Below are 26,586 nucleotides of genomic sequence, written 5' to 3'. Positions count from 1 at the left end.
TCTGTAAAAACCATAGTGTGACTTGTATTGTGCACCAGATGTCATTATGGTCTCAAAGTCAGAGTAAAATAACCTCAGCCAAAAGCCACGGCCCAATGCTCCCAGGCCACTTTCCAGCAGCATACTTTGTTGGCGCTACACCTCCTCTCAGAAAACTTATCTACCCCAACTTGACATTTCGTCCTTTAGATTGTAAGCTCTTCCGAGCAGGGACCTTCCTTATTGTTAATTTGTACAGCGCTGCGTAACCCTAGTAGCGCTCTAGAAATGTTAAGTAGTAGTAGTAGTAACTCCTGTACTTTGGACCCTGAAGAAGCAAAGCAAAACTCTGGCCATTGATGGTCTGGGGATCTCTATTCTATTGAGGAAAGGAAGGCTCAAAGACACAGCAGCAGCAGCCTTCTGTAATCTATAATGAGACAAGTGTGTTTTATGTAGCTTTATGAAGCACTGAGTTCTATTGCACTGTTCTTATGGACACTTGGGTTCACTGGTATTGGAATGTTTATTTGCCAATGATGAAGAGCATAGCTCTATAGGCTGCTTTACCTGGAGCTTGTGATGTATCTAACTCTATAGGTTAGGAAAATGTTTGTCTGCCAGCAGTGACCATTTTGCAGACCACTGCCGGCATTATTTCTTGATATTCACTGCCAGGCCATGTCTGGGCTTCAGCATTGTACATCCGGTTTTATGCAGCTCTGGCTAACACATAGCCGGTTAAGTCAATGTTCGGAACTTAAATGGCCAAGGGTTGCTGCATAAAGTTATGTGGTTCCATTTTTGTAGTTACCCTGGCTGAATATCTTCACTAAGGGGCCCTTTTACTAAGCAGCATAAGTGTCTATAAGTACATAAGTACATAAGTAGTGCCATACTGGGAAAGACCAAAGGTCCATCTAGCCCAGCATCCTGTCACCGACAGTGGCCAATCCAGGTCAAGGGCACCTGGCACGCTCCCCAAACGTAAAAACATTCCAGACAAGTTGTACCTAAAAATGAGGAATTTTTCCAGTCCATTTAATAGCGGTCTATGGACTTGTCCTTTAGGAATCTATCTAACCCCTTTTTAAACTCCGTCAAGCTAACCGCCCGTACCACGTTCTCCGGCAATGAATTCCAGAGTCTAATTACACGTTGGGTGAAGAAAAATTTTCTCCGATTCGTTTTAAATTTACCACACTGTAGCTTCAACTCATGCCCTCTAGTCCTAGTATTTTTGGATAGCGTGAACAGTCGCTTCACATCCACCCGATCCATTCCACTCATTATTTTATACACTTCTATCATATCTCCCCTCAGCCGTCTCTTCTCCAAGCTGAAAAGCCCTAGCCTTCTCAGCCTCTCTTCATAGGAAAGTCGTCCCATCCCCACTATCATTTTCGTCGCCCTTCGCTGTACCTTTTCCAATTCTACTATATCTTTTTTGAGATACGGAGACCAGTACTGAACACAATACTCCAGGTGCGGTCGCACCATGGAGCGATACAACGGCATTATAACATCCGCACACCTGGACTCCATACCCTTCTTAATAACACCCAACATTCTATTCGCTTTCCTAGCCGCAGCAGCACACTGAGCAGAAGGTTTCAGCGTATCATCGACGACGACACCCAGATCCCTTTCTTGATCCGTAACTCCTAACGCGGAACCTTGCAAGACGTAGCTATAATTCGGGTTCCTCTTACCCACATGCATCACTTTGCACTTGTCAACATTGAACTTCATCTGCCACTTGCACGCCCATTCTCCCAGTCTCGCAAGGTCCTCCTGTAATCGTTCACATTCCTCCTGCGACTTGACGACCCTGAATAATTTTGTGTCATCGGCGAATTTAATTACCTCACTAGTTATTCCCATCTCTAGGTCATTTATAAATACATTAAAAAGCAACGGACCCAGCACAGACCCCTGCGGGACCCCACTAACTACCCTCCTCCACTGAGAATACTGGCCACGCAATCCTACTCTCTGCTTCCTATCTTTCAACCAGTTCTTAATCCATAATAATACCCTACCTCCGATTCCATGACTCTGCAATTTCTTCAGGAGTCTTTCGTGCGGCACTTTGTCAAACGCCTTCTGAAAATCCAGATATACAATATCAACCGGCTCCCCATTGTCCACATGTTTGCTTACCCCCTCAAAAAAATGCATTAGATTGGTGAGGCAAGACTTCCCTTCACTAAATCCGTGCTGACTTTGTCTCATCAGTCCATGTTTTTGTATATGCTCTGCAATTTTATTCTTAATAATAGCCTCCACCATCTTGCCCGGCACCGACGTCAGACTCACCGGTCTATAATTTCCCGGATCTCCTCTGGAACCCTTCTTAAAAATCGGAGTAACATTGGCTACCCTCCAGTCTTCCGGTATTACACTCGATTTTAGGGACAGATTGCATATTTCTAACAGTAGCTCCGCAAGTTCATTTTTTAGTTCTATTAATACTCTGGGATGAATACCATCAGGTCCCGGTGATTTACTACTCTTCAGCTTGCTGAACTGACCCATTACATCCTCCAAGGTTACAGAGAATTTGTTTAGTTTCTCCGATTCCCCCGCTTCAAATATTCTTTCCGGCACCGGTGTCCCCCCCAAATCCTCCTCGGTGAAGACCGAAGCAAAGAATTCGTTTAATTTCTCCGCTACGGCTTTGTCCTCCTTGATCGCCCCTTTAACACCATTTTCGTCCAGCGGCCCAACCGACTCTTTGGCCGGTTTCCTGCTTTTAATGTACAGTGGGGGAAATAAGTATTTGATCCCTTGCTGATTTTGTAAGTTTGCCCACTGACAAAGACATGAGCAGCCCATAATTGAAGGGTAGGTTATTGGTAACAGTGAGAGATAGCACATCACAAATTAAATCCGGAAAATCACATTGTGGAAAGTATATGAATTTATTTGCATTCTGCAGAGGGAAATAAGTATTTGATCCCCCACCAACCAGTAAGAGATCTGGCCCCTACAGACCAGGTAGATGCTCCAAATCAACTCGTTACCTGCATGACAGACAGCTGTCGGCAATGGTCACCTGTATGAAAGACACCTGTCCACAGACTCAGTGAATCAGTCAGACTCTAACCTCTACAAAATGGCCAAGAGCAAGGAGCTGTCTAAGGATGTCAGGGACAAGATCATACACCTGCACAAGGCTGGAATGGGCTACAAAACCATCAGTAAGACGCTGGGCGAGAAGGAGACAACTGTTGGTGCCATAGTAAGAAAATGGAAGAAGTACAAAATGACTGTCAATCGACAAAGATCTGGGGCTCCACGCAAAATCTCACCTCTTGGGGTATCCTTGATCATGAGGAAGGTTAGAAATCAGCCTACAACTACAAGGGGGGAACTTGTCAATGATCTCAAGGCAGCTGGGACCACTGTCACCACGAAAACCATTGGTAACACATTACGACATAACGGATTGCAATCCTGCAGTGCCCGCAAAGTCCCCCTGCTCCGGAAGGCACATGTGACAGCCCGTCTGAAGTTTGCCAGTGAACACCTGGATGATGCCGAGAGTGATTGGGAGAAGGTGCTGTGGTCAGATGAGACAAAAATTGAGCTCTTTGGCATGAACTCAACTCGCCGTGTTTGGAGGAAGAGAAATGCTGCCTATGACCCAAAGAACACCATCCCCACTGTCAAGCATGGAGGTGGAAATGTTATGTTTTGGGGGTGTTTCTCTGCTAAGGGCACAGGACTACTTCACCGCATCAATGGGAGAATGAATGGGGCCATGTACCGTACAATTCTGAGTGACAACCTCCTTCCCTCCGCCAGGGCCTTAAAAATGGGTCGTGGCTGGGTCTTCCAGCACGACAATGACCCAAAACATACAGCCAAGGCAACAAAGGAGTGGCTCAGGAAGAAGCACATTAGGGTCATGGAGTGGCCTAGCCAGTCACCAGACCTTAATCCCATTGAAAACTTATGGAGGGAGCTGAAGCTGCGAGTTGCCAAGCGACAGCCCAGAACTCTTAATGATTTAGAGATGATCTGCAAAGAGGAGTGGACCAAAATTCCTCCTGACATGTGTGCAAACCTCATCATCAACTACAGAAGACGTCTGACCGCTGTGCTTGCCAACAAGGGTTTTGCCACCAAGTATTAGGTCTTGTTTGCCAGAGGGATCAAATACTTATTTCCCTCTGCAGAATGCAAATAAATTCATATACTTTCCACAATGTGATTTTCCGGATTTAATTTGTGATGTGCTATCTCTCACTGTTACCAATAACCTACCCTTCAATTATGGGCTGCTCATGTCTTTGTCAGTGGGCAAACTTACAAAATCAGCAAGGGATCAAATACTTATTTCCCCCACTGTATCTAAAAAAGTTTTTACTATGTATTTTTGCTTCCAACGCTAATTTCTTCTCAAAGTCCTTTTTTGCCCTCCTTATCTCCGCTTTGCATTTGGCTTGGCATTCCTTATGATCTATCCTGTTACTTTCAGTTGGTTCTCTTCTCCACTTTCTGAAGGATTGTTTTTTGGCTCTAATGATTTCCTTTATCTTACTGTTTAGCCACGCCGGCTGACGTTTAGTCTTTTTTCCCTTTTTTCTAATACGTGGAATATATTTGTCCTGAACCTCCAGGATGGCGTTTTTAAACAGCATCCACGCCTGATGCAAGTTTTTTACTCTGCGAGCTGCTCCTTTCAGTCTTTTTTTCACCATTTTTCTCATTTTGTCGTAATCACCTTTTCTATAGTTAAACGCTAGCGTACTTGATTTCCTAGTTTCACTTCCTTCAATGCCAATATCAAAACCGATCATATTATGATCACTGTTATCAAGCGGCCCTCGTATCGTTACCCCCTGCACTAGATCATGAGCACCACTAAGGACTAAGTCTAGTATTTTTCCTTCTCTTGTCGGCTCCTGAACTAGCTGTTCCATGAAGCTGTCCTTGATTTCATCAAGAAATCTTATGTCCCTTGCGTGTACAGATGTTACATTACCCCAGTCTATATGCGGGTAATTGAAATCCCCCATTATTATTGTGTTGCCCAGTTTGTTTGCGTCCCTGATTTCCTTTAACATTTCCGCATCCAAAATGGAGTTACCGCATGGCTACCGTATGGCTCTTGTGGTAATTTCATTTTTGGCGCGAGTCCAATATGCATGGCCGAAAAATTTTATTATCAGACGCACACCAAGTGGCATTTGGCGCTTGTAGGTCATTACCGCCCATTTACCACGTGAGATTTTACTGCTAGGTCAATGGCTGGTGATAAGGTCGCAGATCCAAAATGGACATGTGGCAATTTTAATTTTGTCGCATGTCCATTTTCAGCAAAAAGTTTAAAAAGGCCTTTTTTACAGGCATACTGAAAAATGGATTGGCGCACACCCAAAACTTGCACCTACACTACCGCAAGCCATTTTTCAGCGAACCTTAGTAAAAGGACCCCTTAACCAGCCAAGTGCTGACTCCGCTCCCAAAACACCCCCAAACTAGCCGATTTTTCACTTAGCAGTGATAACCGGTTAAATGCAGCTGAAAATTAGCGGATAGCCAAGAACAAGCGACTTAACCAGTCAACGGTTGTTTATGGCTGGTTAAATTGTTTTGAATATCAACCAGGCAAAGAATGCATACTCAATTGACTTTATGAGCATAAAAGATTTATTTTTTTTTTTTCAGCAAAATGTGCTGAGACTGCCAAAACAGCAAATAGAATGTCCAGGATTATATGAAAAGGAAAGGAGAACAAAATTGAAAATATTATTATGCCTCTCTATGGATCGATGGGGCAATTACATTTTGAGTATTGTGTACAGTTCTGGTTTCCCCATCTCAAAAGAGATTTAGCAGAACTAGAAAATGTTTAGAAATGGTGATAAAAATGGTTGATGGAGCGCCTCCCTTATAAAGAAAGGCTAAATAGGTTAGGGCTCTTTAGCTTGGAAAAAAAGATGACTGAGTGGAGTGGAATATTTAACCAGAGAATGGTTATTTAAATTTTCAAATAATATGAAAGCAAGAGGCCACTCATTGAAACTAATAACCAGCAGTCTGAAATCAAATTGCAGAAAATGTTTTTTTATGCACAGCACATAATTCATCTATAGAATTTTGCTAGAGGATGTGTCAATGTTTGGACATTTTCTTAGAGGAAAAGTCCATAAAAGAGGATCAGCCAGGTTGAAATTTTTGATCTACTCTTTGGAATCTGCTGGCTACTTGGGACTTGGAACGGTTATTATAGGACACAAGATGCTGGGCACAGTGGATCTTGTCAGCCTCAACATGGCTTATCTTATATTCTTACTTCATATACATATCAAATTGGCCAAAACCCCTAACATTATCTGTAAATTAACCAAAACATTTTGATATACACATACATACATCATAATCATTTTGAGGTCCTTTTACTAAAGGGTGTTACGTCCTTAAAATGTGATTAGTGTGCAAAAACAGGCTATCGCAGAAATGCATTAAAGTGTTGCGCAGTATTTTGCCTGTCTGTGCACATTAACCAGTGCTTTATCAATTAAAAAAAAATTATAGGGAGCATATTATGAGCAGAGTTAACGCAGGAGCACCTAAAGCCTGCTAAATAGGAGGCGGTAAATGTTCCTGCATTAAACCTATGCAGGTGCTGTGCACTAATGACAACATTAGCACACGACCTGCAATCCATAAGTGCTGCAGTAAGTCTAGACTTAGTGCCTGGGGAAAGTCCCGTGTTAAAACATGTTAAGCCCATATTTTACTGTTCAAGGCCAGTGCCGGGCAGACTTCTACAGTCTGTGCCCCGAAAATGGCAAGGACAAATCAAGATCAAGTATATGTATGTAGTATAACATCATACCTTATTCAATTAGTTTATCCTGTTGGGCACACTGGGTGCACCGTACAGGCTTTATTTGCCATCATCTACTATGTTACTATCAGTGGCGTTCCTAGGGGGGCTGACACCCGGGGCGGATTGCTGATGCGCCCCGCCCCCGGGTGCAGTGCCCCCCGGATGCAGCATGCCCCCCCCTGGCAAAAGGACACCCCCCCCGCAAAAGAACCCCCCCCCCCGGGTGCACGCCGCTGGGGGGGGTGCCGCACACGCCTGTCCTTCGTTCGTTCCATGCTCCCTCTGCCCCGGAACAGGACCTGTTCCGGGGCAGAGGGAGCATGGAACGAACGAAGAACAGGCGCGCGCGGCACCCCCCCCAGCGGCGTGCACCCGGGGCGGACCGCCCCCCCCCCCGCCCCCCCAGGAACGCCACTGGTTACTATGACCCCTTTATTAATTTTGAGGTCTGTAGGCCACTGACGTTTTAAAAGTCTGCGCATGCTCTACTCATGCACATGGTCACCTAGGAAAGGGCTGCATCCACTGTTGCCCAACATTAGTACATAAAAGAGTGATACCAAAAAACAAGAAAGCAGATGATCCACTAAATCCAACGTGGAAACAAATAAAGCAGAGCAGATCAATCAATGATATAGTTCACAACTTTATTATAAGATAATCGCCCAACACAGACTGTGTTTCGCCCACAAGGGCTGCGTCAGGGGCTCTACAATAACAAACAATAGTGAAACCAAATTAAAAACATGTATAAAAACATCATAATGTGTAAAACATGATTACATACCAAAAATTGTACATAAAATATAAATAAATAAAATTAAATAAAATACTTGGAAGGAAGAAAGTTTGAAAACCAAGACAAAAAACATTAGAAATAACTAATAACTAAAATATCATAAACTGCCAATATACACTATAAAGAAAACGGCTATATATGTGGGTATATAGGAAAACTATCAATTCCAGCTTTGGTACAAAATTGAATAAATAAAGTAACATAGATGCAAAACAAAAAACCTTAATGACATACATACTTAGTAGCAAATGCCTACGGCTGATCACTAGAGTGTCATTTAGTGCTAATATATAACAAAAAGAGTATGGCTGTATATGTTGGACGTATATCTAACTGAGATGTGTAGTGTTTACATCAAAAACCATTGAACTATACATGGGTGAAACTTAAATAAATAATAAAATAAATAAAATAGATCACTTACTGCAATCGAGATAAGGCTCAAGGCAGAACAAAGAAACCAGCGAGGTGCCTTCCTCCAAATCAGAGTCAAAACACTAAAAACAAATATAAAGTAGTAAGTTACAGCACTAACACGTTCTAGCAAGGAGAACTCTGCAAAAACTATAACTTCAATGGACGGGCATCGTATGATCGCATCAATCAGCTGCTGGAAAAACCAAGTGGAGGACACAGCGTCTTTTACACTCATGTCAAAGGTCACCAAATACATCAGCAAACTATCTAAAAGTTTTTTATTATTTTATTATTTTCTATTCTATCCAAGGTGCAAAGATCCCCTCAATATCCTGGCCTTTTTGCCACAGTCAACTGCTACCCTACTGGACTAGGCGGACCCAAATGAAGTCATTGATGTTCTGCTAGAATTCCAATCTGTGAAATAGGATATCTGATAGGGAATTTGGTGCACTGGACATGCACAAAAAATTTGTTATCAATTCTCCTACCTTGGTTTGATTGTTTCTATATTGCTGATATTTTTCTTGCAGACAAATGTTTTATGAAACTATACCAGTTGTAACTGGTCTGGGGCAAATATATGGGGGTTGCATAGAAGAAGGTTAGAGACAGTTTGGGGGTCAATATCTGGTATAGGATCTAGTTTCTCCTTTTCTGTGTATCAGGTTGCAGACTGCACTTCCTGATCCGACTATATTCGAAGTTGCATTTTTGAATTTTCAGTCAGTCAAAAATAAAATTCCATTGCTTAAAGATACTCCCCCAGATTCTATATAGTTCACTCAAATTTGGGTGCCCAGGGCAGATGTGTGTGACCAAATAAATTAGTTAATGGGGTGTCAACAATAATTTTTGTTAAATGGCAACAGTGTGGATTAGTGCTAACATCTGCCCTAGTTGCTATTCTATAACATCCATGCTTAAATTTAATAGCTTGCAACTCATAAGGGGTGTAACTATGGGAGGTATATGGGAGAATCAGGGGGCACTATACAATGCTAACACTGGATCTGTGGCATAAGGTTAAATTGAATTAATGACCACATTGAAGGAGGGAAAAGACCTCAGAAACCATCAAAGCTAGACCCTGAAAGGTCTATAATGAATTGGTTCCAATGTCATTCACAGGTCATTAAAAGCCCTTTTAAATGTTGTGTGTCAAAAATATTATTTAAGTGCTCATGCTAATTTTAATATATCATTTTTTTTTATTTTTCACTCCAAGCAGCAAACATTCTATGTGAATTTCACTCAAATCTTTCAGCAGAGCACTTATCTAAGGCAAACTTGACAGAGGCCACCATTTCACCAATTTAGATTTTGCTCACACCTTTTCAGTAGTAGCTTAAGGTGAATTACATTCAGGTACTGTGGGTATTTCTCTTTCCCTGGAGGGCTCACAAACTAATTTTGTACCTGAGGCAATGTAGGATTAAGTGCCCAAGATCACAAGGAATAGCAGTGGGATTTGAACTGACCACCTCTAGCTGTCAAGGCCGGTGCTCTAACCACTAGGCTACTCCTCCACTCCGTGTATAGCTACTCCATTTGTGGTGTCTTTGGAAGTTAAAGTGCATCAAATATTTAACTTCAAACGACACCTCTCTATCATGATTCACAGAATCTGTTGCATATTCCTGATGGAGTCAACTGTCCCTAACATTATGGTGCCATAATATAAGACGTTACCCTTAATTCATATATATATCTATATCTATACCTATATCTATATCTGTATATGTATATTTGTGCTGGACTCACTACTACATCTTGCTTGAAGGGAGGCTTTTCTTTGCTGTCTGATGTAGTGGTGGAGAAGGAAAAGATGGATTTTCAGCCAAGCCAAATGGCTTCAGGCACTATGGTGGAATATAATATTGCCAAATTTTTAACTGCTAAACTGCTCTATGTCCAGACCTGGCAAATGTACCTTTGGAAGTTTTACTGGTTAGTTAGGCACAACCAGAGTCCTGTTTTGTTTATCATTATTTCAGTCATTGAGTATTTTGATTATATTAAATTTGATGTTTTTATGCCATCATGATGTTTTTCAATTATGCAGATTCAGTAGCTTAAATTCAAGCTGTTAGGATACCCGGGATACAGTATGTTGTTTTATGGCAGTCGTAACTATTTGCACAATGGGGGACAATTCAGAATGTATGATTACATGCAGTTGAGAAAGGGATGGATAAGTCATAGGCAGGTGAGCATCAACACATGACTCTTTCTTATACTTAATACTGGAAGCAGAAATTGGGAGGGGGAGCACCCGTTGGTTGCCGCAGGCATTAGAGCAGGCCTGTTGGTTGCTGCAGGCATTGGAGCAGTCACCCAGCTCGCCGCTGACATCAGAGTGAGGTCCCCTTTTACCATCCTTACAGAGCTTCTTGTCCCGCGGTCCCTTTGGGAGCTGATTAGCTTGTTCAATTAAGTTGTGTGCACTCTTTATAGAATAGCGCTAATTGTGTCTTTAATCTGCATTGATTTTTCAGGTGCAATATATAAAATTTGGTACAAAGCCTTTTTGCAGCTGAAGCCTAAGGTTCTGGCAGTAGGAGGCACTTTTTTTTTTTTAGTTTTCTAGAAAGTGCCCAGTCACATCTGGAAATAAGTCTTATATTTTTCTTGACCCTCTACGTTTAGAAAGTTTTATTTCAACTAGGGTGGAAGTTACACTTTAGCATGAGAATTTTAGATCAGGTTGTCTTTAGGGTTTAGATTTTATATTTTCCAGACCTGTGGATTTAATGTAATTCCTGCTGGGATTGTTTTGATTTTAATTTTACCTTAATTACTTCTCTTCATCTCTTTGTGATGTGGACTTTTTATGCTATATAGTAGATTAATTATTTAATTTATTATTGTTTAATTTATTATTGTTTTTTCTGTATATTTCTTTTATTATCTGTGTAGAATATGTAAAAAAATGTTCAATAAAAAAGTAAATTGGAAGGGGAAGCATCATGGGGAGGGGGTTAGTAGGAGAGGGAGAGATGGGGGATTGGGGAGGGGAGTGTGAGTGGGGATAGTAGAGATAGATATAGTTATCATGGATCATGATTTTAAGCAAAGAGTTCCATTTTGTGGAAGGTAAGGAAATGAGAAAGGGGATTAAAGTCTGTAATTGGAAATATACAATATGATGGCATAACATAAGCATGATGAAAATACTGTCCTGGATTGTGTGGGGGAATCTCATTGCCAAACAGAGTAAAATATTGCAGTCCCTCAATAAACAGCAGGATTCCCTGGTGATTCTCACAATCTGTATGTAGATATTCCCAGGGACATAGGTTTGGAGGCACTGCAATTTACATGTGCATTTTATAAAATGTGTGAGTACAAACATTGAGTACACACACACCTTTTTTCAGAGCAAATGTTAATTTGTGTATCAATATTTGCACACTGGTGCCTGGTTCTGTGAGCCTTTTTTTTTTATCTTTTATAAAGGCAGATAGGCATCTAGGTTACCTTTATAAAAAAAATGTGATTTTTTTTGGATATCTCATATAGGCATCCTAAAATGAAGCCCCAAAAAGTATAAATGTGTTCATGTGCTCTACACGTATACCTGCACATTTTGTAAAATATGCATATACATACCAGCTCCTCATCCACTCTATGCACGAATGCCTGCACACAGGCCACATCAGTGTAGGAACACTCTTTCCATGTGCCTCCTTTGTATGCTCATATGCAGCTCTGCAAATTATGACCAAGCCTTTTTCTGCATGTAGAACAGGATTTACACATCGAATAAACTTTGTAAATTTGCCCCCATAGAGGAAAAGACCATACACTGAAACAGGTAAGTTAGTATGCACTGAAGTGAAATGAAGGCATTGTTATAAGTTTGGAAGTCAAGCCGATAATAAAAGTTCAGTTTTTATAGAAATAAAATCCTTGTCTTGAAGTCATCTTTAATCATAGAGATTTTTAGAAGTTAGGAAAAATGAAAAACAGCCTCTAATCTGAGGTTTGAAAACCCTGTACATATCACATAGCTCACATTGTTGGCAACAGCTAGCATGGAGATGACTTTAACAGACATCACAGAAAAAAAAACCCCACTGTACATCTCACAAAGTAAAATTCCAGTTGGGAAAAAAATTCCATTTAATACTAACCTTAGGTCAACCCTTTTAAAATATTAGCTGTCAATAGCACATCATTGAATTTATTACTATGATCACTTCAATAATACCTTACAAAGAAGGCTGTTTTATAGTGCAATTGCACTCAGCCGGGTGTTTTCAATAGCACTTGGTCTGCAGCCCTAACCTGCCAAAGACAGGTTGATCAGATACACCACAGGGTGAACCGTATCATATCCTTTTGCTATGGGACCTAACATATTTACAATGCATTGCCCACATATTTGCATGTCATTACCTATCCCCTAGACTCTTTTGTTATTCTTATCTAGGTTTGCTTTTATGACAGTTTATTTTAATTATGCCTCACTTTCTTTATTGATTGACGATTCTAGTTTCCTTTCATCATGCCTTTAAAAGAAATGTGTTCTTGGATAGGAAGCTGAACTGCCCACTGTCAGGGATCAAGTAAAATCCTAGAATTATGTTGGAATACTGTATACAGTACGAAAGATAAATGGCAGGCAATTCATTAAAAAGTTACATTCCATTAGAGAGTTTCTAATGACTTTGGTAGGCTGCTCCAGTTTTGCTGGCATGATTTATGATACTGTTTGAAACTCACTTGGACTTTAGCCTTGTAATTCGTAACCAAGCCACATTCAATTTATCATGCTGTATTTAAGAGTAACAGTACTTGTCTTTCTCAGAAGGGACTATACTAGAAATACAAGAATTGTTTTTGATTCTGACATGGGTTTTAAGAGTAACTATGATTCTGATTATCCTGTCCAAATAAATATTTTGTTCCAGAAGGAAAATTTATTTGAAGTTCTACAGAGAGCTGCAATTTTATTAAATGCTCTAATGCAGGTCATGTGCTAATGTTATCATTAGCATGAGACACCTACATACAGTTAACATGGGAGCACTTACCACTTCCTATTTAGGAGGTACTAAGTGCTCCTACATTAACCCCGTATTTTCCAGTTAGCATTCGCTAATCATAATTTGCTAGCTAGATAACGTGGGAACTCTCCCATTCTCCACCCATGATATGCTCCCTTCTAAAAATATTTTTTAAAAATAGGTAATGCATGGGTTAGCCTGCATAAACAGGCAAATTACCACAAAACATAGCAAAAGGACCCCTAAGAGAGACAGTTAATAAAGTGTGTTAAGATAATAATACATAATTTTTGCCATTTAACATATGTTAAATGGTAAAAGTAAACATTATTTGCCCTTAAAAACATTGTGGTAGTGCAATGTGAGTAAAAGAATAATGATATGCATACAGCACCTCATTATTAAGCAAATTTAATAACACAGTTGTGCTTAATTTCACAAGCTGCATTATTCATGGAAAAGTAATACAAGTGTGGCCTGATACTCCTGGGGCATTCTTAAAGGGTCTTGCACCACATATTTTCAGCTTGACCTCTCGCAGTAGTAATACAAGATTACTGCTAAGGGTCGAGAGGTGCCGTTTTGAACCTGAACATCCAACAGGGCAGGAGCAACTGGGGATCACTTCTGTCCCAGTTAAGACACCAGGGAAACTCCAGTAAATCCTGGGGTGGGTGGGGAATAATTGGAGGGGCTGGAGTGGTACCAGCTCCTAGCCCCTTTCAAAAATCATGAGCCTGACTAGGGACCCACTATGTTTGTGTTGCTACAACAGGAACAGATTAGTGGCTTCCACAGTAAATTTTGATTTGTCATGCTTAGATTATTCTATCTCCATTGATCTTTGACTTGCCACCAACTCGATAAGACCTCTACAAATTGATCAGAATGTTACTGGCCAGATATCATCTGAAGCATGGTGAACTGAACATATTTCACCCGCTTTACATACATTCCATTAGCTCCCCATTCAATGAAGAGTTAAGTTTAAGGAAAGTAGTTATCAAGGTACAGTAAAAGTCAGGCTTTTATACCATGGGAGTCAGCAACCAGTGGTAGTTCAGTACTGCAGGTTACTGACTCCAGTGGTAAATGAATAATAATGCTTGTGACACAAGCAACAGTATTTGACCATCCTGGGAGCACTGAGTCACAAAGTAGTGGCCCGATGCCACTGGGCACAACTTAAATGGGTCAGCCTCAATTCAACTAAGCTTCCCAAATGACTGCCCTACAAGAAGGACTCCTCCCTACCCCCAAAGCAGAAGCCTTTCCCCACACCGAAACCCCACCAAGAATCTCTTTCTGGTGTAAACCTCCTCACACCTGGAAATACCCTAAAATGGTAAGATTCCATGGGGTCTTGTGGATCTGCTGACATTGCTGGGATAAGGTTCAAAATGGTGCTAGAAACTCCTAATGGTAGTTTTGTGGTTCTACTTCTAGGGGTAAGGTTTCCTTGTATGGGGGGCATTCGAAAGGGAGGTTTTGATTGGTGTCTCAGGGCACACCTTGGTTGAACGATGGCCAACAACTTTAAACTATGTACAGTAAAATAACTCCAGCTATAATGTGACTGTGTTCACTAGAAATTCTCCAGCCAATATTCAGCTGGTGGTGGTCAGCATTTTTTAAAACACTGATCATCGCCAGCTAGATTAGCCCCAGGCACCAGCACTGAATATTAGGGCTAAATTTGATGGGGATGGTCATTGGAACCTATGTGGGTCCTGGTCAATATTCAGCAGGTGTTTGCATAAAACAGTTATGCAGGCCCCTGCTGAATATTGACCAGGACCTGCATAACTATATTTTAACCTCAAAGAATCACCAATCCCTTCCCTGGCCCTCCAAAGAGCCCCTCTCCTTCCTACCACCTCCTCCAGCCCACCAGACTCAAAGCCTTCCTCCGGCCCCCCTCCAAAATGAGTCCTTCCCCCCAACCCCCCCAACATTGAGGTAGCCCCCCCCCAGCCCAACTTGTATCCCTGATTGTCCTAGTGGGGGCATTGGGGGCAGGAGCAAAATCCCTTGCTCCTGCCCCTTTGGCTGCCATCTGCTAATGGCTGCCATGACCTCTTGCAGCAGTTCACAATGCTTGTGTAGTACCATGAGTCTGCTACAAGATATTGCGATAGCATACGGAAGAGGCAGGAGCAAGGGAATTTTGTTCCTGCCCCCACTAGAACCACCAGAGATACAGGTAGGCCTGTGGGGGGGACTACTTAGACCACAGGGGGTTGCAGATGGGGAGGGCTTGTTCCAAAGGGGGAGGCATTGAGTCTGGCTGGCTGGGGGTAGGGGGTAGGAAGGAGGGGGGCTGGGAGGGGGGATTGGCAGCACTTGACATTCAAAGCCAGTTATGCAGGTCCCAGCACTGATATATCCACCAGAACCCGTATAACTAGCTCTTGAAGCAGGTGCATGTGGGACCAAAATGCAGCACTGCGTCGAGTCATTGGTGCAGTTATACAGAGTTGATTATCTGTCAATAAACAACGCATGTTGGAACCACATTTGTCTTCCCCCTTCATCTTTCTGGTTACTGAATGATAGAGGGTAGTGTTTGAGGTTATTGTTATGCAGAGCACAGGTGCATGGTTGCCTTCAACCCCACCAGGACCTGAGAGGAGAGGGGGTGTCCTGGATAGGCCCAATAACCTAAGGCTGAATTAAGTGGGGGGGGGGGGGGTTGCCAACTGAAGCAATAACTGTGAATTGTGAGGAGTGCTCCTGGTGGGTAGAGGGGAAAACTCAATCTGGGAACAGAAGAGGAAAGAGGCTGTTCGGTATCAAAGCCAGCAAATTAGAGAAGTGCACCTTTGGGGGAGAAGGACAGACAGGGAGGTCCGGTCTTAGAGGCAGCTTGTTAAAAAAAATGCTGCATGCACAGCCTTAGATTATTCTGTCCAAAAGGATGGGTAATGGACTGGAGGAGCTGTAAATATGTAAATAACTTAGGATTTATAAATGGACCATTAAATTACACCAAAAATCTTGAACTGGTACTCAACCTTCTTTTGAGCAAGTTATCTGTTTTGATATAAATTGACCTTTTTGATACTGAAAGAACTGTTTGTTTCCAGAGAATTTGAAGATGGATAATCTGCCTGAATAGGTGACTGGTCAGATGAAGGTCTTCGGCGTCCCTTGATTCGTTGTCTTGATTTCTAGCTTGCAGACTTTCCCATGCTCACTTGGAAAGGTTTTGGTAATAACATAGTAAATGACGGCAGATAAAGACCTGTACGGTCCATCCAGTCTGCCCAACAAGATAAACTCATTTTACATGGTATGTGATACCCGAGTTTGATTTGTCCTTGCCTTTCTCAGGGCACAGACCGTAGAAGTCTGCCCAGTACTGTTCTTGTACTAAGTTCTGAAGCTAACATTGAAGCCCCTTAAAATTTACACTCCAGCCCATCCCTATCTATTCAGTCACGATCAGGGCGTAGACTGTAGAAGTCTAACCAGCTCCCATTTTGTTTCCAATTACCGATGTCGCCACCCGATCTCTGCTAAGATTCCAAGGAACCATTCCTTCTAAACAGGATTCCTTTGTGTTTATCCCACGCATGTTTGAATTCCATTACCGTTTTCATCTCCACCACCTCCTGCGGGAGGACATTCCACATATCCACCACCCTCTCCGTGAAAAAATACTTCCTGACATTAGTCCTGAGTCTTCCCCCCTTCAACCTCAATTCATGTCCTCTAGTTCTACCGCCTTCCTGTCTCCGGAAAAGGTTCGTTTGCAGATTAATACCTTTCAAATATTAGAACGTCTGTATCATATCACCCCTGTTTCTCCTTTCCTCCAAGGTATACATGTTCAGGTCAGCAAGTCTCTCCTCGTATGGTTTGTAATGCAAATCCCATACCATTTTCGTAGCTTTTCTTTGCACTGCTTCCAGTCTTTTTACATCTTTAGCAAGATACGGCCTCCAAAACTGAACAGAATACTTCAAGTGAGGCCTCACCAATGACTTGTAGAGGGGCATCAACACCTCGTTTCTTCTGCTGGTTATGCCCCTCTCTATACAGCCTAGCATCCTTCTGGCCACGGCCATCGCCTTGTTGCATTGTTTCTTCGCCTTCAGATCCTCCAACACCAACACCCCAAGGTCTCTCTCCTGAGTCGAGCTTACTAATTTCTCCCCTCCTATCCGGTATCTCTCTTTTGGGTTTCCGCACCCCAAGTGCATCACTGTACACTTCTTGGCATTAAATTTTAACTGGAAACTCCAAACCCAGCTTCACACCAGCTGTGTCTACACACCACAAACACCACAGCTGTCACAAATGGCCTCCCACCACCCCACACCCCCCGGTGGAGAAAAAAGCCCCAGCAACGCCACCCAGCCAGCCCACAACCAGACCCTAAGGCATGGGACCCGGCGCACCATCACCCGGCCCCAATAGCCAAATGTGGTGCTGTGCTTAGGTGCCTTTTAGTAATACAAGGTCGCCTTCTTATAGGTTCATCTGGTTGTTCTGCCACTTATATCGATATTGCAGAATAGGAAAATTATCTCTGTTTCAATGTTTCCAAAAGATAGCTGAGAGGTATTGAACCTGTTTCCATTGATGCTTATAGATGTTGCTACTTTTGGGTCTGAAGATATTTGTATCAAGGGTCTGGCATTTATGATGGCAATGACATCTGCAAGAAAGTTTGTCAGAGCTTCATGTGTTAGTTGAAGGTGATCAGTTTCCAAGAGCATGGTATCAAGGATAAGACGTGCTACTCCAATCATTCTGTCCCATGCTCCTCCCATATGTGAAGACTGAGGAGGATTGAAGATCCAAGTACGCTTTTGATCACATAGGTATCTCTCAAAAACACCGCTGATGCTAGTACAGGCCCCCTTTTGTTGCACTTAGTAAAAGGACCCATTTGTTAGTAAAATCCACTGAGTGACTAGGATTTTTCAGTCCCTCTGAGATTTTTACTGTAGTGTCCAAGATGTTTCACTGTACTATTCTAGGCAAAGTATAGAGTAGCTTCAACAGCCAGCTTAAAGCATCCCCAAGTAGAAGCTTTACCCGTAGACTCTCAATTCTTAAGCAAATCTTCTTTATTGTAGCACTCATAATAAACAAAGAAAATTCAACTTACAGTTCAGTTGCATAGAAGAGAATTGTTGCCTTCTATAAATAGAGTCTGTATCTAGCCACCCCAGAGGGAAGGAGATGGCCAGAACTTCAGCCCAGCTGAGAAGAAAAGCTGTAACACTCAAAGAAGAATAAGGGGGAGAAACTCAGGAAAAATAAATGGGGAATGACTTAGGGAGATGGTGAAAGATCTTGATGGAATTACAGTAGATTAAGGAGGGATCAGCCCCCTAGAACTGCTGCTGATCACAAAGCATGCTAGCAAGACTGGGCTCTATCATACAGCCCGCAGAAGCAGAGAGGCCATCTTTTTTTTCGATAATACGGTTTAGCCCGGCCAAATGCCAGAGTTCGCTGGGTTTGAGATCGCTGGTTTTGTTTTTCAGCGATAATGGAAAAAAATGCCGGCCATCTCAAGCCCGGTGAAATCCAAGGCATTTGGTCATGGGAGGAGCCAGCATTTGTAGTGCACTTGTCCCCCTGACATGCCAGGACACCAACCGGGTACCCTAGGGGGCACTTCTAAACATTAAAAAAATATATACAATAGCTCCCAGGTCCATAGCTCCCGTACCTTGGGTGCTGAGCCCCCCAAATCCCCCCAAACCCACTCCCCACAACTCTACACCATTACCATAGCCCTTATGGGCAAAGGGGGGCACCTACATGTGGGTACAGTGGGTTTTGGGGGGGGGGGTTGTAGGGCTCAACACTTATCACCACAAGTGTAACAAGTAGGGGGGGATGGACTTGGGTCTGCCTGACTGAAATGCACTGCACCCATTAAAAACTGCTCCAGGGACCTGCAAACTGCTGTCAGGGAGCTGGGTATGTCATTTGAGGCTGGCATACAGGCTGGCAAAAAAGTGTTTTATTTTTATTTTTTTAGTGTGGGAGGGGGTTGGTGACCACTGGGGGAGTATGGGGAGGTCACTCCCCACTCCCTCTGGTGGTCATCTGGTCAATTGGGGCACTTTTTTGAGGCTTGGTCGTGAAAATTAAAGGACCAAGTAAGCCCGGCGAAATACTGCTTAACGCCGCTTTTTTTTCCATTATCTGCAAAAGCCGGCCATCTGGTGGCCATGCCCATGCCCGTCCATGCCCCGCCTTCGCTTCGTTGCTGACACGCCCCCTTGCACTTTCGCTGGCACGGTGACGGGAAAGCGGCGATGGTGTAAAAAACACCGCTTTCGATTATACCGATTTCGCCGCTTTTGCGAAATCGCCGGCCATCTCCCGATTTATGTCAGAAGATGGCTGGCGATCACTTTCGAAAATAAGCCTGATGGTCATGCCACTTGCAGCTTTCTGATATTTGTGCTATAGAGTTCCAAATTAATTGGTCTCATGGTATGACAGGCTTGATTCATTGCTTTTTAATGTTTCTGATTCTATATGCTGCTGGGGACACTGGACAGAAACTCATTCATAACCTATGAAAGGTTATCAATAGAAATCAAACAAAATAAAACATGGAAAAGAAAATAAGATGATACCTTTTTTATTGGACATAACTTAATACATTTCTTGATTAGCTTTCGAAAGCTAATCAAGAAATGTATTAAGTTATGTCCAATAAAAAAGGTATCATCTTATTTTCTTTTCCATGTTTTATTTTGTTTGATTTCTATTGATAACCTTAAGAGTGGACTAACACGGCTACCACACTCCATAACCTATGAAATAAATTTTCAAACATTCATCCGTTGACTGATTTAACATAAAGCGGACAAGTTTGGAAGATGGAGTGGAGGGGCATAATCGAACGGCGCTGGCCATCTTTGGGGCCGGCGCCGCAAGGGGGCGGAGCCAACCGTATTTTCGAAATATGGTTGGGGCCGGCTAAATCGATTGCCGGGTGTAGAGGAGATCGCCGGCCATCTCCCGATTTGTGTCGGAAGATGGCCGGGGATCTCTTTCGAAAATGAGCTGGATAGTCTTGAACAGCTGTACTAGCTGTTTAAGGCCAGTATTAGTGTGTGTTAACAGACCAACATTGTACTGACAGTCCAGTGCATTAACTGTTAGCACACACTAATTCCCACATTAAACAGCTAATGTGAAAAACATCATAGCCGGAAACAAGTGGGGATTGTGTTTTATAGTAAATGCAGAAGTCATTATTAGGTGTTAACTGTTAACATAGCTCATGAGGTATAACTAACTGCATAGTGCAAGGGTAGGCAACCTGTGACCTGCTGGTCGAATGCGGCCTGCCATTGAATTTTATGCACCCCCAGTGACCATAGGAAGTATAAACATAAAATGTCATTAACCAGAGTTTGGTTATTTTAAATTCTATGTTTTGCAAATATGCTCAGAATAGCTACTCTAGCAGTTATTTAGATTGTGAGCTCTTTGAGCAGGGACTGTCTTTTTCATGTATGGTGTACAGCGCTGCGTATGCCTTGTAGCGCTATAGAAATGGTAAGTAGTAATAGTAGAAGTAGTTTGTTTCCATCATTGTTAGTTACATTTCAACTTATTCATCACAGAAGATCTGTGAAGCTCTGTGCATTTCCAGTTCCAACATTACATAATGTTGCACCCTGCTAGGCGTACTACAGACATTTATGCAGAACTCTGTGTATAAAGGTTACTCTCCTATGGCATAGTGTGTTGTAAGCCATTTCGTTAATATAGCAACATTTTCTCTGTGTTAACAGTATATTTATTTATTTACTCTGTTTGATATACCGTCGCTCAGATATTTATCAATTGCAATGGTTTATAATAATTAATCAATACAAATTTAAACAAACGCGTTAAATCAAAATTAAAACAAACCTAAGCCTTCCCAGAAATGTTGGGAACACTTCTAACAGTAACTGCAAAATTTTCCCTTTACTGTCTGTTAATTTTGGCAATTACAACTGCAAAACCTTAGCATACCTTAGACATTTTAGCCAAGACACAAAAGGGTCCTTTTTCCAAAGCTTTGGTAAGAACTGGCCTTACATGGGTCTTTCCCACGCATTAAGGCCATTTTTACCGCTGCGATAAAATGTTTCTTTTAATATATTTTTTGTATAATGTTGCCATTAGTGCGTGCCCATTAAAAAATTTTAACACGTGTGCTCGTACCACAACCCATTTTGTAGACAGTAAACTATTTTGTAGACCAGTTACCGTGCAGTAATATATATATGCTAACTGGTTAGCCCAGGATTGCCCACTGGCCAACCCCAAACACGCCCCCGCAACACATAGAAAAATTTGTTTGTGTGTAGTGCACACACATTTGGAAGTTGCTGCAGGATGTCTGAATGCGTTCTTCTGTACTCCATTTTAGCTGCATTAGGTACACATTAGCGCCTAATGCAGCTTAATAAAAGGACCCCAAAGATAGTGAATGTAAAAAAAAAAAATCAGTGGGGAAAAATAAACCTCACTTGGAAAAAAAATCTAACATTACCAATGATAAATTTTCAGATTTTCCCTTATTAAGTCCACTCAACCATATAAAAGTTATTGTATAGGGTTGAGGGGGATCCTTGATGGGCTGACTCGAGAGGGACAGGAAGGAGTACTCAAACGAACTTAAGGGTCCTTTTACTAAGCTGTGGCAAAAGGGGGCCTGCGCTGGTGTGTTTTTGCTGAGGCCACCTTTTACCGCAGTGAGTAAAAGGCAGGTTTGTTTTAAAGAAATGGGCATGCGGCAAGTGAAGCATTTGCCAAGCGCCCATTTCGGTTGGGAGCACTTACCACCACCCATTGAGGTGGCAGTAAGGGCTCCCGCGCTACCCCGGTGGTAACCAGGTACACACCAGTGCTACAAAAACACAAAAATATTTGTAGCACCAGAAATGGGGGATGGAAACTACCACTGTGTTGCTGCAGTAGCTCTGTGGTACTTCACTTTTAGCAAGCGGTAAGCCCACGTTGGGCTTACTGGTGCTTCGTAAAATGGCCCCTTAATGTGTAAACATTTAAAAAAGATCATCAACATCTACAACTAAGATTGCATATTCACCCTGTTTATTTTGTTATTTCCCTTTCTTCTTTAGAACTATGCTGCTATGAAGTTGGTCAGACCCTACAGCTAACATGAATTCATAAACAACTGAAGAGATACGGCGTGGTGCTTTCAGAAGCAAGTACTGGCATATGGCAAGCAATAAGAAGAATAATTCACAAAGCTTTACTGTTACCAAAAACCAACCAAATCCACTATGTATGCAGTATGCTTACCTCAGGAAAAAAATATGCAAATCCTATCTTGATTTTTTTGTAACATTAATTCAACTTTGTTTATTTTTTTCTATATTTTAGAGCTCCTTTAACAGTATAACCCCAAGAAGCCATGCTGCCTAATTTTTTGTTAGCTACTGTGGTCTTTGAGGTTTAGCAAAAATATGTATAGCAGTGCAAAAAAGTTGGATCTTCTGCTTGAAATGACGTTCCACTAACTGAAGAGGATTTTCCTACATTGTGCCTTTGTCTTCAGGCTACAGACAGCAGTTGTCTTGCTGCTAGTTAATTTATTGTCCCTGTTCTTCAGAAAGTACGTTTTCAAATGAGACAGCTTTGCTTCTTCTTATTTAAGGCGTGGATAGTCAGCATCATGGAAGTTTAATGTGAGATGAGAAGCAGTATAGAGCTAGAAATGAATGCTGATCTGTATATGCAACCTTTTGGTTAAGGCCCTTATTACTTGTGGTGTTCCTATATTTTAAACAGATCAGTACACGTAATTAGAGACACAAAAGGCTTCTTATACTAAGCCACGCTAGCGATGCCCCCACGGTAAATGAGAGGAAGCCCATAGGAATTGAATGGGCTTCCTTTCATTTATCGCACAGGGGGTGCTTTTACTAAGGTGCACCAAAAAATGGCCCGCGCTGTTGTAGATGCGTGCATTAGATCCACTCAGGCCCATTTTTCGGTGTACCTGCGAAAAAGGCCTTTTTTGGGAGCCGAAACAGGATGTGTGGCAAAATAAAAATTGGCGTGCATCCATTTTGGGCCTGAGACCTTACCGCCACCCATTGACTTAGCAGCAAGGTCTCACGCGTTAACCTGGTGGTAATTGTGTGCGTACAATGCTGATTACCGGCCAATTAATGCTGCATGCCTGAAAATAAAATATATTTTCCGGTCGCATAATGGATTCATGTAAAAAATGAAATTACTGCCCAGGCCATGCGGTGGCCAAGAGGTAGTTCTGAATTGGCGCATGTTGAGCATGCATAGGTGCCTACGCAGCTTAGTAAAAGGGCCCCAGGGTTCGCTAGCGCAAGTTTGGAAAAGAAGCCCTAACTCTGAATAATTTTTCTGGTGATGGTGCCAACCAGTGTTCCCTGTAAGTCATATGAGAGTCCTCCACCTTGCTTCCAGTGGAGGGGGTGTTGTTTCAGTATCATATTTTCAATAACGAGGGACAGCCAAGTTCTGTAGGACTCCAGGGAACCTGCCTTTGTCTAGCGATTGAAAATACAATATTGATGCACCACTCCCAGGAATGTGGTTGGAGAACTTCATGGTTAGAGGGAACATTGGTGCCAACTATGGAATCTTATCGGCAGTGGGTATAAGACATCCATGGATAGCAGTTTCAATGGCTGCCACTGTCTTTCTGTATCAACTTATATTTTTTGTAGTTTTTCTTTATAGTAGTCTTTCTAGCATATGAAGAATAAAAAGATCATTTATTGTTGTTGTTGTTGTTGTTGTTATTATTGACTCAGTTTATCACATGGAAAATATAGAAAATATTTTTATTCCCATTTTTATTTTACTTAAATTGACTGTTTGTAATGAATGATTTTGAATTTCTAGAGGATTTGATTAAAACATGGAAAACAGTAACTTCTTATCTGTTAAATTCAGACATATGCCACAATAACTGAGTCATATGTCTCTCAAGATAACAAACACAACTATAGATATATAGATAGATTTGGTTTTGTTCTGTTTATGCTATGTTTTGAAAAATGATATGGGATGAATATTTGATATTCACAAATGAATATATCTCAGAAATTTAAATTAGCCTGAATTAAAATGAAAATTATGGTCATAGGATTTTAGCAATAAACAGCTTCTTCCTCATCCCTTCTTCCACCCCAAAAAAGTTTATCTAATGACTACTTAAAAGGAGTACTTCACACCAAGAAAACCTTGAATAAATTCTTAGCAGCAAGTTTGAGGATGATGTAAATTCCCCAGTCTCATTTATTACCATTTCATGCATTATACAATATTGACTCTTTTCCTTTCTCTACCTCATTCACTTCAAGTTCGTTGCTGAACTTTTTATTTCTTTTTGGAAAGTTTGACCTGCTGCATCTTTCACCCAAATTGTTATACCTCAGTTTTGGAGAGAAATGCAGAATGGATGCCCCTTTCTGATCTGCACGGCAAATGATTTTTTTTCTATAAAATGCTGCTACCTTATTTCAGGGTCCAGTGATTGAACAATTTAAGCAAGGAGCTGTTCTTAGAAGGCTTTTGGAGAATGAGAAAGCAAATGGGACAGAGGAGGGAATCAAACACATAGTAAAAGTGCAAGAAGAAATGCAGAGCAAAAAGTTACACACTACTTACCAGTGGCGTAGGAAGGGGGGGCGGTCTGCCCCGGGTGCACGCCGCTGGGGGGTGTCGGCTCCGCGCTGGTGCACTGCCCTCTCTGCCCCGGAACATGTTACTTCCTGTTCCGGGACAGAGAGAGCAGTGCACCAGCGCGGAGCCGACACACCCCAGCAACGTGCAGTCGGGGTGGATCGGTCCTCCCGCCCGTCCCTCGCCGCAGGTATGCGCTCCGGGGGGGGGGGGCGCCATGCTGCACCCGGGGGTGGGGGGAAAGCGCAGCGGCGACCCGCCCCGGGTGTCAGCTCCCCCCGCTACGGCTCTGCTACTTACTACCTATTGAACTTGCATGTTCACCTATGAGTTAGAACACAACCCTACAAAGTCTCAGCCTTAATCTAGACCTCCTCAAATTCTGTTACCTTCCTTTAGTTGTTTAATTGCTATACATTTAACCTCTCCCATGCTTTTTTAACATTTTTATTTGTCCTATAGCCAGTGGTGTGCTGGTAAATTTTTAACAACAGGCTCTTGCCCGGGTATAACCAGCCCTCCAATTTTTTTTTTGGGGGGGGGGGGTGCAGAGGCCCCAAATCTAATTCATGTTCAATGTGGGATAAAATGACAAAATAAGTAATTAAATAGATAGATAGATAGATAGATAGAAACTCTGAATGTTGAGCACCTGGTTCTCATAATATGATGTCTGTTTTAGTGGACCTTGTACCAGGAGAAAAATATCTCTGCACATATATAACACATGCTAGGGTGTCCCTATAACCAGCCCCTCCTCCAAATGACACAGTAATTACGATTTATAACAAATTACTACTCTACCTAGAAAAAGTTATACTTTCTCTAGTACATCCGTATGCTGGAGAAGCTGGCTAGTATGTTTGAAAATATAAATAAGATTAAATAAAAATGCTACCAACAATTAAGCACAACAATGTGGTTGCAGCAGCTCTTATCCAATCCGATCTGCTCCAGCTCCCTCCATCCCCCATCCCAGACTCATGCTTTCTGTGGCTCCTCCGGCTCCATCCTCTCTGGTGGGCTGCAGGTCCCTCTCTCCTAATGATCTGCTCTCTCTGACTCTAAGAGCAGATCAGGAGGGGACCCGCCACCAGAGACACCGTCCATCTGGCGTCTGTCTCTGCGCCGCAGCACAGCCAAGAGGAACAGGCCAGGCCACGTGAAAAAGCTGTGATCAGGGAGGGAGGTACAGAGACCACCACTAGCACTACTGGCAACAAGTGGAGAAAGCGCACAAGCGAGCACACACTCGGCCGTGGCACGATTAATTTTTTTAAAGCAGTGCTGTTTACGTCGGCAGGGAACAGGCTACCTCAGCCAATCCCAGTGGCCTTCTTTCAGCCTGTCCCACCCCAGAGGGCTGAAGAAAGGCCCCGGGATTGGTTGAAACAGCCTGTACCCTGGCGACATATACAGCACTGCTTTAAAAAAATTAAGTGCATTGCGGCCAGCAGTACAAGAGGTAAAGAGGTGCAGGGGGGGAGGGGCAAAAATTGAGCGCAGAAAGGTCCAGGGGGGGGGGGGGGGGAATGCCTAGCCTAAGCCACAGACATAAGGGAGAAAGATGCCAATGCCAGGAGGGTATCTGAGCCCAAATTTTGGGAGCCGGTTGATAAAGTAGTAACTTTAACAACCAGCTCCCAAAATTCTTTAAAATTTAACAAACGGCTCTTGCACATCACTGCCTATAGCCATGAGGCACATACACATAATTGTGGTCAAATGCCATCCCAGAGGTAGGTAAACAATTGACTAATTGGGTTGACCACTTTTTTCTCTCTTGATAAATGGATGAATCTGCCACGCAAGCAAATTACTTTATTCAAAGGCTCTTTGCAGTTTTCCTTGAGCCT

The 26,586-nt window shown here is 42.4% G+C and overlaps 1 protein-coding gene across 1 annotated transcript in view; it reads left to right on the top strand.

Moving 5' to 3' along the window:
* The window catches only part of DYSF (dysferlin), a 591,346-nt gene extending 568,211 nt beyond the window's left edge, over positions 1 to 23,135 (top strand). The window contains exon 55 of the mRNA XM_030190967.1: positions 22,177 to 23,135. Coding sequence (XP_030046827.1) covers positions 22,177 to 22,215 — 39 coding nt within the window. The 3' untranslated portion in view covers positions 22,216 to 23,135. The remainder of the gene's footprint in view (positions 1 to 22,176) is intronic.
* Positions 23,136 to 26,586: the final 3,451 nt, after the last annotated feature.

The sequence above is a fragment of the Microcaecilia unicolor genome, chromosome 2, assembly GCF_901765095.1.
Source record: "Microcaecilia unicolor chromosome 2, aMicUni1.1, whole genome shotgun sequence".
Taxonomy (NCBI): Eukaryota; Metazoa; Chordata; class Amphibia; order Gymnophiona; family Siphonopidae; genus Microcaecilia; species Microcaecilia unicolor.
The sequence above is the reverse complement of the archived record's forward strand: the minus strand, read 5'-3'. Positions and strand labels throughout refer to the sequence as shown.